At 46.7% G+C, this 12,778-nt stretch overlaps 1 protein-coding gene across 2 annotated transcripts; it reads right to left on the bottom strand.

The window, feature by feature from the left end:
• Positions 1-12: 12 nt before the first annotated feature.
• On the bottom strand, positions 13-12,756 carry BCCIP (BRCA2 and CDKN1A interacting protein). 2 transcript variants are annotated; one of them, XM_082673363.1, is made up of 7 exons: positions 12,596-12,756; positions 9,387-9,461; positions 8,220-8,300; positions 4,266-4,355; positions 3,320-3,507; positions 1,693-1,867; positions 23-540 (listed from the first exon to the last, which is right to left on the bottom strand). In XM_082673363.1, the coding sequence occupies exons 1-7, from the start codon at positions 12,740-12,742 to the stop codon at positions 370-372; spliced, it is 927 nt and encodes a 308-aa protein (XP_082529489.1). In that variant the 5' UTR covers positions 12,743-12,756; the 3' UTR covers positions 23-369. The 2 variants fall into 2 exon arrangements, with proteins under 2 accessions (XP_082529490.1, XP_082529489.1); XM_082673364.1 differs by lacking the exon at positions 9,387-9,461 and having other exon boundaries at positions 13-540.
• Positions 12,757-12,778: the final 22 nt, after the last annotated feature.

Here is a 12,778-nt window from a genome sequence, read left to right as displayed (position 1 = left end):
CAACAGCTGGTCCACTGGCGTGACGTGCAGACGTGACGTGAAGATGGATGTCATACCCTGCAAAGGATAGTCTTGAAAAGAATAAAACTTTTTGCATATTATTTAACAACTAAAAATAGAAGTTTTTATTGAATTACTACTCCATGTTTTTCTTCTTATTGGAAAAGTTTTTAATCAACCATTCTTAATTTGACCAAAATCTTAAAAAGCGAAGATATTTTGTAAATGTGTCACAGACACGGGTGACAGAACCCTACTTTTTGTAGAGGAACTTAATCTGAATAAAGTCATGAGTTTTTCAGTAAATCTCAACTAAGTCTTCTGGTAATTTTTACAAAAACAAGCCCACCACTGTCCATGGGAAATGGGTTAGACAGATAGATGTTCCTTCAGTTTATCCATGATTTCATTCATTTTTTCGCTTGGAATTAACATCACAGTTCGCAGGGGCTTCATTGGTACATCATCAAAGGACCATCGGCCTCCCAGACACGTGTCGCTCTCCTCCTGCACCGAGTAGTTGAACTTCAGGATTGCCTTCTAAACCAAAGAACCATAAATTTAAAGTTCAGACAAGCTAAAGGCAAAACTCACTTAATTGATAACAAAAAATACTACGTTTGGCATATGTAATAAGACTGACAGCTAAAGGAAGCAAAACACAGAATCAAGGAAGCTCAAATGGGACAGTCAGGCAGACGTTATAAAACACTCACCAAATAGATTTCTAACATGAGGAGTATGGATAGAAGCGTTCCATTTCTAAGAGGGGAACAAGCAGCTAAGTAATAGTAACACTACTACTGTTTACAATTCTGAAGTCGCTCATATTCATGATCTCGTTTGATTCTCAAAATAATCTCATGATACACAAGTGAAATTAAGACTCATAAAATTTGACAGTTAATGAGAAGAATCATCTTTAAATGCTGGTCTTACCCACTGTCCCAGCTGCTTCCTCAGCATAAAGCTGCTGTGTGAAGACAGGCAGCTCCGCGTAACCAGCCCATCTTAAAACACCCGTTACATACGTCCCTGACATGGTCTGCCTGCAGTGCTGAGGCACACATTTTTAAAAGTTTAATTTTCACTTATTTACTTCCTGAAAAACAAGGGCAGAGCTGAATGTATAGTGCTTTAGTCTTTAGTGGACACCTTAAAATAAGTGATATCATCCAATCCAGGAAAATGTCCTCCTCAGAGATGTATTTAACATTTTTGAGAGGAAGGCAGCATAAGAAAGTAACATGCTCTGGTATCTGGTTGTCCGTCACAGCACAGGCTTTTACAGGGAGAAAGTGCTAGAAATCCCACCAATGGGGTGGCCTCCAGGACTAAGGGCACAGGGCGGCACATGAGCCAGCACCGGGAGAGCAGGGTCCACCCCGTCCTCCACACCGACCAGATAGTGGCTCCAAGCTCCCTTGGACTCAACGTCCCCCATCTGTGCACACAGGCTGATGTTCGCCTCCCAGAGCGGTTTGAGAATAAAGATCTCACAGTAAGCATGTCGTCGGCATGGTAATCACCTCCTCCCCACTCTCACTGTGTTACTAGCTCCTAGCTGCTGTAGATACAGAAGTTTAAAAACAGAAGGACTTTGACATAAAATGAGAGAGCAATAAATCCTGATTATCATCAAGAAAATCCTTATTTACATCTAAACAAAGAGATGGAACACGATGGGCTTACCTCATAGAAAAATTCTTCTTCTGCATTTGCAAACATTAACTCATCTTTCTTTTGGCTGCTCAATTTCTTTTTGGAATTGCTTTTTCCTGCTTCCACAAACGTCTTGCTAATCAGAAGGTAGAAGGAACACTTCCCACACGGCTTGTTAGTTTTGTGCGCCTCTGCTAGTTCTTTCCTACGAGGCATACACACACACAAGGTTTGGCTGATGGGTGAGGCGAGACCCATCAACAAACCAGAGCACAGAGAAAACCGGTGAGGCCTCTTCTCTGGGTTCTGCTGGGATGCAGGCTTAATGGACAGACATTAGATCTGGATGCTTCTAAAGCAGTGAGTTTTCTTTATGTATCCAGGTGCACATTCAATTGACTGTGGCAGCGCCTTTTATAATAAATGGTACGATGACTCTCAGATTATGCTCTGAGCTGTGGATACACAGCTACTAACAGGAATCTCAAGTTCACACGTCACTGCTCTGTTAAAAATACCTAAGAATCTGGATTTTCTAAAACAACAAACATTTAACTGAAGCACACAAAAGCACACGGCCATGACCAATGCCATTACAGCACGTGACCACTACAATCTCCAACCACCACGTCTGGGACTCATTTCTGACCTCCTGCAGGAACGGCCAGACAGATGCCCCAAACTACCACAGTCAATGAGATAGCAATGAAGCCTTTAATTCTTTTCTTCCTTTCTTTAAATCATACAATAACCCTGTGCATCTGACTAAACAAAAATGTAAAGAAACTCAGAACCCTCTGCAGCTTTCTTCAATAGAGGATCAGGAGAAAGCAGATCATGCTCTCCTGAAACCAAACAGACATGAGCTCCAGCTGATCAGAAAAAAGACAACGCAAAACAAAACACGCTTAGGCCCCAGAAGTACAATGTGAGTATCAGCTGAGGAGTATGAGAGTAAAACTAAAAAGCGATGTGTCTCTGAAGGAAAAATGGGAAACCGAAAGGCCTTCAGACTGTAGTTACATTCGCGCCAACTATTTCCAGGGAGATCACAAAGAAGTGCCGTGACCTCTGAGAAATAATATTCCGTAAAGCCTGGGGGCCTGCCTGTAATTTTATCCTCCTCTATTTCAAAGCACGGGCGATGCCAATTCTTAGCCCTTCTTACATTTAAAATATTCTTGTAAACTTAAAACTCCTGAATTAAAAAACAAAATAACAAACCCTGAGAAGCCAGAGATGCAGTATCAGGACCATGGTTGCATTAGTCATAAAATATCCCAGTGGAATTTAGGAGTTGTACTGTTTGTTATTGTTGTAATTATTCAACATTTTATTTGTGTTACAGAAATCTATCTGTGAAGAGGGTTAAAAGCTTTAGTCAAATGGAGGTAAAAAGTCTATATGAAACTCAACAATTTTTATACCATTTAAATCTCTAAGATTATTAAGCCTACTATCACAATATTCCTAAGTAATTAAAACTCTTTTAAAAAGCCAATTATTAATAATGCATGCATCTCACAGGCATTCTCACCACTCATGCTTAAACCAAGGGCAGAACTCTTTCTATACCAAAACATGCCATTTGAAGCACATTTCTGAATCCACTTGGGGAAAGAACTACCGTTCAAAGGCATCTTCCAAAGTGTCTTACTGAAGCTGCTGGTGCATGGGCAGCGCTATCTGTGCAGGAATGTTAATGAATCTTTCACTCAGCAGAAAGCCCACAGGCCTGGTGGCGTCATTGAAAAGCTTGTCCAGCTGTTCAACCATACTCTTTTCACAGTTCTTCTCGCAGAGGCGTAAAATAAACTCTTTAATTTGTTCAGCAAACGGGGTACCCTAGAAAGCAAAGAGAAGGCTCACTTTTTATTACAGGCCATCACTTACAGGAGAAAACTCCAAAGTGAGAGCTATCACTTTTTATCTTACAGGTAAGGGCAGTTTTCTGCCAAAACCTTTAAAACCTTATATGTCCTCAGTGTTGATTGCTTAAGTATTTCTCTAAAGTAACTACACCTGGTTATTTACCATCCCATAATCAAGGGTCAGAGAAGGTTATACTAACACTCAGACATGCTGGGATGGAAATTCTAATCCATCTCATAGAGACAGATGGAAGTAACTGGAAAAGTTCAATTAAAAATTACGATAAAGTATAGCCTGCATCTTATTCTAAGGCAGGGAAGCTGCTGGTTGTTTATTAGAACTCATCAATGAGTCAATAAAAAGTAATGAATGAAAATACAGATAAATGTCAGTAAGTGTCCTCAACTTCAGAAATCAAAACAGCTGCAGAGACAGCAAAACAGCTCCTGTGTCAACACCAACATCAGGACACCCATTCCTGAAAAGCCAGGTGACGATTCTCTATACCACAGGCAGTAAATGACTTTAACTGGGTACAGAGTATTCAAAGGAAAACAAAAACACCTTCATACTGAAAAAAGGATTACAATAAGATTTCACAAGAGCACACATATTTATAGTTAATATCATGGTCTGATATAAAAGATACTTTTATCATGCATTAAATAAAATTAACTCCTGAGGGTTTGGCCTAAGGAATAACCATTCTGATGCCAGTCAGGGAAACCCACCTTCCTTTCAGTTAAATTTAAAAGGCTTATGAAGCCAAAAATCCCATCTTCATCCACATCATCATCGCTGTCTTCTGAAACATCCGTTTGCTATTTTAAAAAGAAAAAAAAATTAACTTTATATTTGGTTGGAAAGAAGTGCAACACCAAGTCTTGGAATCCAGGCCTCGTTTATCTTTCCACTTTTCAAACGATAACTTTGTTTTACTGTCATCACCTCAGAAAAGCACCGTGGGCTAAAATTGTGTGGTCTTGTTCACATCACTTTACCTCCCTTGATTCTGTCCTCTTCTTACATTCTGGATGATCTCCTGCTCTAAATTTCTTTTTACTAGACTCTTAAGACATTTTCCTCAATGTCTTATAAATCCAGAACAGATAAGACCTCATGAAGGAAACCATTTTAGTCTGTTTTCTAAGCGGTCTGGCTGGAGCCAGCCCAGCCTTGTTTCTCTGTGTGTCCACCACACTGTCTCACCTAAAACGCATGCTTCCTGACCACCGGCCAGTCCCCACCACTGGGGAAGGGGAGCAATGCCTCCGTGTGCACGGGTAGGAGATAAGAAAACGAGGGCAAGAGAAGAAATGAGGAATCGAGAAAACAGAACTAAGAGTGAGATGCTTGACTCCACTTTGAACTTCCTGGCTCAGCTGTACTCGACTCGACACATAGTCCACATTTTCTTTTACCTGTTGCTTGTTTGCTCGTCCCAGCTGTAAACTCCTCTGGCAGCATCCCCGGCCCCCAGCACAGAGCCAGGCCAGACTAAGTCCTTGGGGAACAAGCGCTGAATGAATGAAATAAAATGAGGCTGCTGCTCTTCCACCGAAGGACAGCAGGGACCCAAGACAGCCCGTCTGTCCCTGAACTTGTTCTGTGCGAAGCGGCACCAGCACCACGGGCTCAGCCAGGTGCGGTCGGCAGCGCCAGAGCGCCCCCCGGTGGCCGGGGCCTCAGGGCAGGAACAGAGCGGAGCGGAGCCTGCCCGTGGGGGGAAATCGAAGCAGACAGAGCTGCGGGAGGGGCCTGGGCTCCCCGGAGGCCGGCGAGGGAGAACGCGGCTCCCGGATCCAAGCTGACGGTGCCACGGAGGGGGCCTCAGGCGAAGGGGCAACCAGGCTTCACAGCAGAACACTTCCACTGAAGCTGGCGGTGCGGGAACACGAAGGGGGGGCGGCTGCGACGAGGCCCCGAAGGCCTGGGTCACCGCCAGAGCGGCTGCCAGACGCGGGAGAGAGGCCTCGAGCTCAGCAACGCAGCAGGGCGCCGAGGCAGCTCAGGAGAGACTGACGCAGTCCCGGCGAGAGGAGCAAGGGCACGTCGGCTCTTGGAGGAGAGGGGAGAGGAGCGCAGAAGAACGTACTGCGTGAACCCGCCCTGGTCCTCCGAGAGCAGCACGGCAGCTCCCGTGCACGTCAGAGGACCCCCGGCCACCGTGGCAAAACTTGCGTGGTGCCGACGGACGGAAAGCCGGGGCAGGAAGAAGGCCCCCCAGTGTGAAGCCCTGAGACTCCCAAACCCCCCGTCGATGAAAAGCAACGAGCACCCAGGAACCCACTCGGCCTTCCTCCCCCTGGACAGACCGCCAGGCGCGCCCCGCCGGCTGCCGCTGCTCCGTGGCGCGGGCCCCGCCCCCGTCTCCCCCACCACCACCCGCCGCCCCCGTCTCCCCCACCACCACCCGCCGCCCCCGTCTCCCCCACCACCACCCGCCGCCCCCGTCTCCCCCACCACCACCCGCCGCCCCCGTCTCCCCCACCACCACCACCACCCGCCGCCCCGCCCCGGCCTGGCCCGAGACCTGCCCCTCCCAGCCCACTCCTTCCCTCTCCCGGGACTCTTCACTCAACACAATTCTTCGTGGCAGCCGAGTTCTGAGCAACCCGCTGCACGACACCCGGGCCCTGAGACTCCAGCCTCGCGCCAGCCACGCACACGCAGTCCCCAGCCCACCTCCCCTTCCCTCGGAATCGCCTTCTCTAGAAGAGTCCAAATCCCCCCAGTTCCAAAGCCTCCAGAGAAAGCTCTGGCAGTCCCTGTCCTAGGAACAAGAAGCCTGGGTCCCTGGGACACCGCAGGTGTCTCTGTGGAAGCCAAGGAAGCCATAATTGTAATTTAGACTTATTTGTGTAATTATCCAATGAAAGGCTGAATCCCCCGACTAGAGAATAAGCTTTTTCAAAAATAAAAGCAACTGCTTCTCATCGGTATGCATCAGGTCTCGGGACACTAATCAGCTAGAGCTCACGTGTGTCTGATCACAGAGCAGGCAGCTGCTTCTCCCCACCGCGCTAATAAAGGGATGCTACCGAGGTGTCACCCTCTCATCTTCCTGACGTTGTGTGCTACAGGTTCTGAATGTTGGCAGCAGGTCTGAAAAGCGTCTGTTGTATTTAGTAATGAAGATGTTGGTGATCCCATCAGTTTCAGGACATCGGGAGAGTGTTGGGGGTAAAAGCCAGATTAAGGTGTTTAGGAGAGGAGGTGGAAATCAAATGCAAAATATCTTTCAAGAATTTTGGCTTTGAAAACCAAGTGAGATGGCTGAAGGTGAGGTCGTTTGAGTGGATGGAACCTTAGACCGAGGTGGAGTTGTTTATTTTGCTTTTTTACAATAAGCTAGACGATAGGTGCTGGGAATAGAAAAAAAAGACTTCAACGGGGACAGTTACGCATACAGAGTACAAGCCGTGCGCCAGATGCTGTTCTAAGCATCTTCTCCCGTTCACCACCCCCCCACACCTACGAAGCAGGCACCATCCTCATCCTCATCGTCAGAGATGCCCGTGGAGAAAGATGAAGGTCACCGTGCAGACTGCAGTTTCCACAGAAGGCTGAAGCGATTTTTCCTATCCCACATTCTCTTCTGACAAAGTGACCTAGACACCCCTCCCACTGAGGGGGGCGATCCACGTGCCCTCCCCTTGGACCTGCACAGGCCATCACATCTGCTGATCAAATGAATGGTGGAAATCACCCGGTAACATAAGATGCTCTGCACTTCTGCCTGGCTCTCTTGGGTAGGGAGGCCCACACTACAGAGACTGAGGCCCATGGTTCCAGCTGGGCTCCCAACAGAGACACAGGAGTGAACCATCTTGCAAGGAAATCCGCCAGCCCCGCGCTGAGCCTCTGCAGCTAATGTGCCCGGAGCGAATACGAGCTGTCCTCACTGAGCTCTGTCCAAAGTGCAGAGTCACGGGCCAGAGTACTGTTGCTGTCCTGACTCGAAGCTGCAGGGCAGTCTGTCAGGCAGCAGAAGAAACGTAGAGCCAGCGGAGAGTACACGCAGAGGCGGGATTCGTCCCAGGCCTGCTCCCTCCTCCTCCAAGTGCCACCCCCTGCTTTGCATGACACCACTCGAGGCTTTCCCCCTTTTCCCTCTCCTGTCACTCCTGAGTCTCCTTGGCAGGTTCTGCCACTTAGCTCATCCCCCCAACTAACGCTGTTATGACCAGACTCTGTCCCTGCCCTCCCTGGACAACTTCAACTACTCCCACAACTTCAGTGACCATTTATGTGCTGAAAATGCCCCAGTCTCCAGCTGCTGCGCAACATCTCACTTGCATGTATCACAGGCGAATCAAACGCAAAATGTACAAATCCAAGCTCGCGTTCCCCTCTTAACCTGATCCTCCTCCATGCTTGCTACCTTGGTTCTCCAGCCAGACACTAGGGTATCATCCTCAACTCCTTTTCCACTCACTCTCAGACCCAACCATTCATTAAGCCCCGTCGTATTTCACCTCCCCAATATCTTCTGAATCAGCCCACTTCTCTCCCTATCCGCTGCCACAACCTAGATCACTGCATTTAATAACCCTGAATTGCTGAGATGGCCTTCTAACCAGTAATACTTTCCAATTTGAGTTTCTGGCCTACTTGCTATAAAACAAGAGGAACTTAGGATAAAGAACTAATTTAATCAGAATAAACACAACTGTCCTGCTTACCTTAATCACACTCCCAATATGTTTCTGTTGAATCAAGAGATCTGTTAGTTCTGCAGTGTTCACAGGAGCTTTTAGGAAAAGCTAAGAGGAGAAAAAAAATATATTTTAAATTAAAACCAAAGTATGGGACTTCCCTGGTGGCAGAGTGGTTACGAATCCACCTGCCAATGCAGGGGACATGGGTTCGAGCCCTGGTCCGGGAAGATCCCACATGCCAAGGAGCAGCTAAGCCTGTGCGCCACAACTACTGAGCCCGTGTGCAACAACTACTGAGCTCAAGATCCACAACTACTGAAGCCTGCACGCCTAGAGCCCGCTCTCAACGAGAAGCCACCGCAATGAGAAGCCCGCGCACTGCAACGAAGAGTAGCCCCCACTCGCCTCAACTAGAGAAAGCCTGCACGCAGCAATGAAGACCCAACGTAACCAAAAGTAAATAAATAAATAAAAATAAATCTATTAAAAAAAAAACCTAAGAAAAATAAAACCGAAGTATGATTTCTAATAAAACTTCTAATTTCCATATTCAAATAAAAATAATGAAATTTCAATGATTTGACCAGGAAGATGACCCAGAAAAGCAATCCCAAGAGGAAAGAAAAGCCGGAGCAAATCAAATCAGTCAAGGAACAGAAATTTGAGACGAGGCAGAGCCGGTGGTAATGCAGGGGGTCTTGGGGAGAGGAGCGGACAGGGAGGAGAAGAGAGGGGAGGAGGGTGGACTGGACACCGGAGGCTCTGAAGGGTGGCGAACCAAAGCCATCTTAGGTGGAGTGAAGGAATACGGAGAAGCAGCAAGCCTGCTGCTTGTGGCACCAGATGGTGGAATCGGTGACAGGGCCACCACGTGAGAACTCCTTTAACCCCACAAAGCTTAGAAATGGATGAGAGAAAAACAGAATAGCTCAAGTAATTAAAATATGAAAGGGAGCGTATTTTAGAACACAGAATACTTAAATATGTTAATCAAAGGAAGGGGTCTGGGAGCAGAGGCACAAATAGGGGAGTTAGCCCTGGAAAAGAAAACAATTCTTCCTTCCAGGCAAAGTGGAGAGGGTAGGAATGGTAATTCTAAAACAGAAAAAATGAAATCTGACAGAACTTATATCGAATGGCCTGGAATTTCTTAGAAGAGCAAATCCGTGTGTAATGAATAAAAGACAATACCTGCTGCAGTAATTTCTTAATTCCGTCGTAATCGTTATCTGAGATAGAATAAGCTTCGAATTCAATATTCACTTCCTGTAAATGACACACAAAATAGGTCATCATACATAAGTCACTAAGATAATTCAGGCATTATGTTCCCTCCCCACCTCATTCTTTTTGGCTCTATCTCCATCTATGGAACATGCCAGAAAAAGGACAAGAAGAAGAAAATGTTACCAAAAGAACTATAACTGCCTAGGCTTCAAAATAAGCAAACATTGCCAAGACTGCCATCTGCACAGATGACAAAGCACCTTCACACCATCTCCTCATTTGAAAGAAAAGCCTGAGAAGAACAACGCATTCAGAGTGACCTAGTTTTGATGTTGAGAAAGTCTGTTCTGGATAAAGCAAATGAGAAATTATTATTACCTGACTGCAGTAAGAGCGAGCAAAGAACAAAATCACTTCAAAAGTCCTTGGCATTGCCTAGAGCTTGATTCAGCCCATGGATTTGAGGCCACGCTTCATTCACTGGGCAAGAATTTACTGAGTACCCCTCTGTACCAAGCACTGTGCCAGGCACTCAAGATGAAAAGGTGAGCAAAGTAGACATGAACGATCATGCCCTCCTGGAGCTTATGGTTTAGGTGGGAGTACCGACATTAAGGAAATAGTCATGGAAATAAATATAGGCTTACAACTATGCATGCTATAAAACACAGGTGAATGGTGCTATAACAGCTTAAGAAATAGGAGGTTGGAAATTCAGGAAAGGCTTCCCTTAGAGAAGTGACACTTGAGCTGGGAACCTAGGACCACTAAAGAGAGTTCCTGGCACAGCACAGACGAAGGCCCTGAGGCAGGAGGAAATATGGTGAGTACAAGTAACTAAAAGGTGTGTGTAGCGAGGCTCCCTGATCTATCTCTGTAAAACAACAATAACAGACTCTAAGACGCAATGCCACTGAAATATTCCATAAATAAATGTAAGGATTACTTCACTCCAAAAAAAAAAAAGACTTAAAGGCTTTTAAGTGCTAAATAAGATCAGTCCTTGAGGATCCTAAATCATGTATTATTAGTATTACTATTATTGCTGGAGGGTAAATTCTCACAAGCAGAATTACTGAATCAGAGGATTTATACACATTTTAAAGTTCTGATGTTGTCAAATGGCCCTCCAAAAAGGGTGCATCAATTTATAGTCCCACCAGCAGTATATGTAACTGCCTATTTTCTTACACTATCATCAGTGATGGTTACTACACAAATTTCCAACCACTGGCAAACTGATAGATTATCCATGTTAACGCAAGAAGCGCTGAGTTCTATAACCCGAAGTTAGCAAAAGCCAGTTAAAGATCTAAATAAAAAACGGTGAGACCGCATTTAAGGCAAGGGGCCAAAGTAAAGAGCTGCTTTGTAAGGGAAAGCTCTGTTCCATGGAAAATATATTATATACCCACACCACAATCACAGCACTAATCCTGCACCCATGCTTGCCCTGCTCATGTTTATCTCTGACTTTATTCCCCCATCACGTTCTTCCTTATTCTGATCCCACCACATTAGCTGTCTCTCTGTCCAATAACCATGAGGACTTCGGATTTTCATACAAATGAAATGGGAAGCCATTGGAGCGGTCAGAGCAGGGAAGTGAGAACAGATCTACATGTTTTCTTTTTCGCCGTGCAGTGCGGCACGCAGGATCTTAGTTCCCAGACCAGGGATCAAACCCATGCCCCCTGCAATGGAAACGCGAGGAATCTTAACCACTGCACAGCCAGGGAAGTCCGTAGACCTACATTTTTAAAAGATCTTTCTGCTGTGGGTGGAGGAGAGATTGTAGGGGAACAAGAACGGGAAAAGGCATGCCAGTTAAAAGTTACTACAGAAGTCCAGGCAAGAGATGGTGGAAGGGTGGACTTTGACCGTTGCAGAATCACTGATGAGAAACGTCTGGATACTGAAGGTAAAGCCAACAGAATTTACTGATGCGGGATGAGGAAAAGGGAGGAATTACAGTTAACTTTCGGGTTTTGGATTTGAGCAGCTGGTGAATTTGGCAACCATTTACGTAAGCAGATACGTTCAAGGGTCCCTGAGAAAAAGAACCAGGAATGGCTTTCTTGACATAAGAGAGTCCTAGCTCCTCCTCAAATGATATCCGTAATATCTGAGTTCTGCAGGAACTAAGGCCCCCACCCAGGTGGAGGACCGAATGATGATGCTGACCCTCCAGACTTCAATCAGCTAAAGCTTGGACTCCTTGACCTTTGCCCCAATTTTATGCTGAATTCGCCTCTGCTCAAGCCCCCTCATGAATATGCACGTACCCTTAGCTTAAAACAGCAGCGCTGCTGTTTGGAGGAGACACTGCTTGGGGAAAGACCCCCGGTGTTCTCCTTACTTCTGCTGCAAGTAAGAAATCCTTCCTCCTTCTAATCTGCAGCTTGGTTGTGCTTACTGGCTCGGTCACCCACCAAGAGGTGAACCCAGTTTTCAGGTAACATTTAGAGAAATGGCAAAGATTAGCATCAGGGGCATAAATTACCAACTCTGCCCGGCGGGTGTTAAGTTCAGGGCTACCTATTAGCCATTCCGGGTTCTTCAGGACCTTTCCGTCCTAATTATTCATTCAACAAGTGTTAACTACCTCTAATGCCAGGCTCTACGGTAGGAGCCAGTTCTAGCAGAACATATCACCAGGACTTGGTCTGAGGGGCAGAAAAGACAGCTTAGTTGAGATCTGACCAAGGAAGGGAAAACACTGCAGGAAAAACGCAGCGCGCAGAGAGGAGAAGGAGGCTGGCCTTCGAGAAACTGGAAGGCGGCCGCCATGAGGGAGGCAGGCACCGCGAACCCGGCGGGGAGCTGCGCGGGGAGGGCAGAGGATGAACTCGGGGCCCCCGGCGGCCCAGAAGGATTTGGGGCTTTAGCCTGAGAACTAAAAAAGGCCACCGAGGACGGTGCCGTTGCGGCGGTGGGAGGGCCCACGCACCCGGCCGGGACAGGACTTATAAAAATAACTTTCTGTGGCTGCAATATGTAAAAGACCGAAGTGGAACCTGAGTGAGAACCTTTTCTCACCTCCAGTTTCTGCTTAAGGACCCTCAGGTACGGGGAAGTCGCTACTCCAAGCAGCTCACACACTCACATGGCTTTGGTTGTTGGAAAGTTTTTTCCCAGACATAAGCCAAACCGGAGTCGCGCGTGTTCCTCACCTCATTGACGACCTCGTCGTCTTCATCCTCCTCTTCGTCACTGTCTTCATTGTCTTCGTCCTCATCCTCGAGTTCATCATCCTCGTCCTCATCGCGCGGAACCGAAAACCCGCCGTCCAAGGCACGCCGCTTGGGCCTGGACGCCATGCTGCCGGCCCCACTGCGCCTGCGCAACTTCCATGA

Source organism: Grampus griseus (genome assembly GCF_964374135.1).
Source record: "Grampus griseus genome assembly, chromosome: 16".
Taxonomy (NCBI): domain Eukaryota; kingdom Metazoa; phylum Chordata; class Mammalia; order Artiodactyla; family Delphinidae; genus Grampus; species Grampus griseus.
Note: the sequence above shows the minus strand (reverse complement) of the source record. Positions and strands in the feature narration are given on the sequence as shown.

Bases quoted from the DNA above. Each gene is read 5' to 3' on its own strand.
- BCCIP (XM_082673363.1), bottom strand. From the start codon at position 12,742: ATGGCGTCCAGGCCCAAGCGGCGTGCCTTGGACGGCGGGTTTTCGGTT. The intron at 4,356-8,219 runs GTAAGCAGGACA...TTTTTAAAATAG, and splicing joins ATATTGGGAGTGTGATTAAG to CAAACGGATGTTTCAGAAGA. The intron at 1,868-3,319 runs GTAAGACACTTT...TATGCCTCGTAG, and splicing joins CCCATGCACCAGCAGCTTCA to GAAAGAACTAGCAGAGGCGC.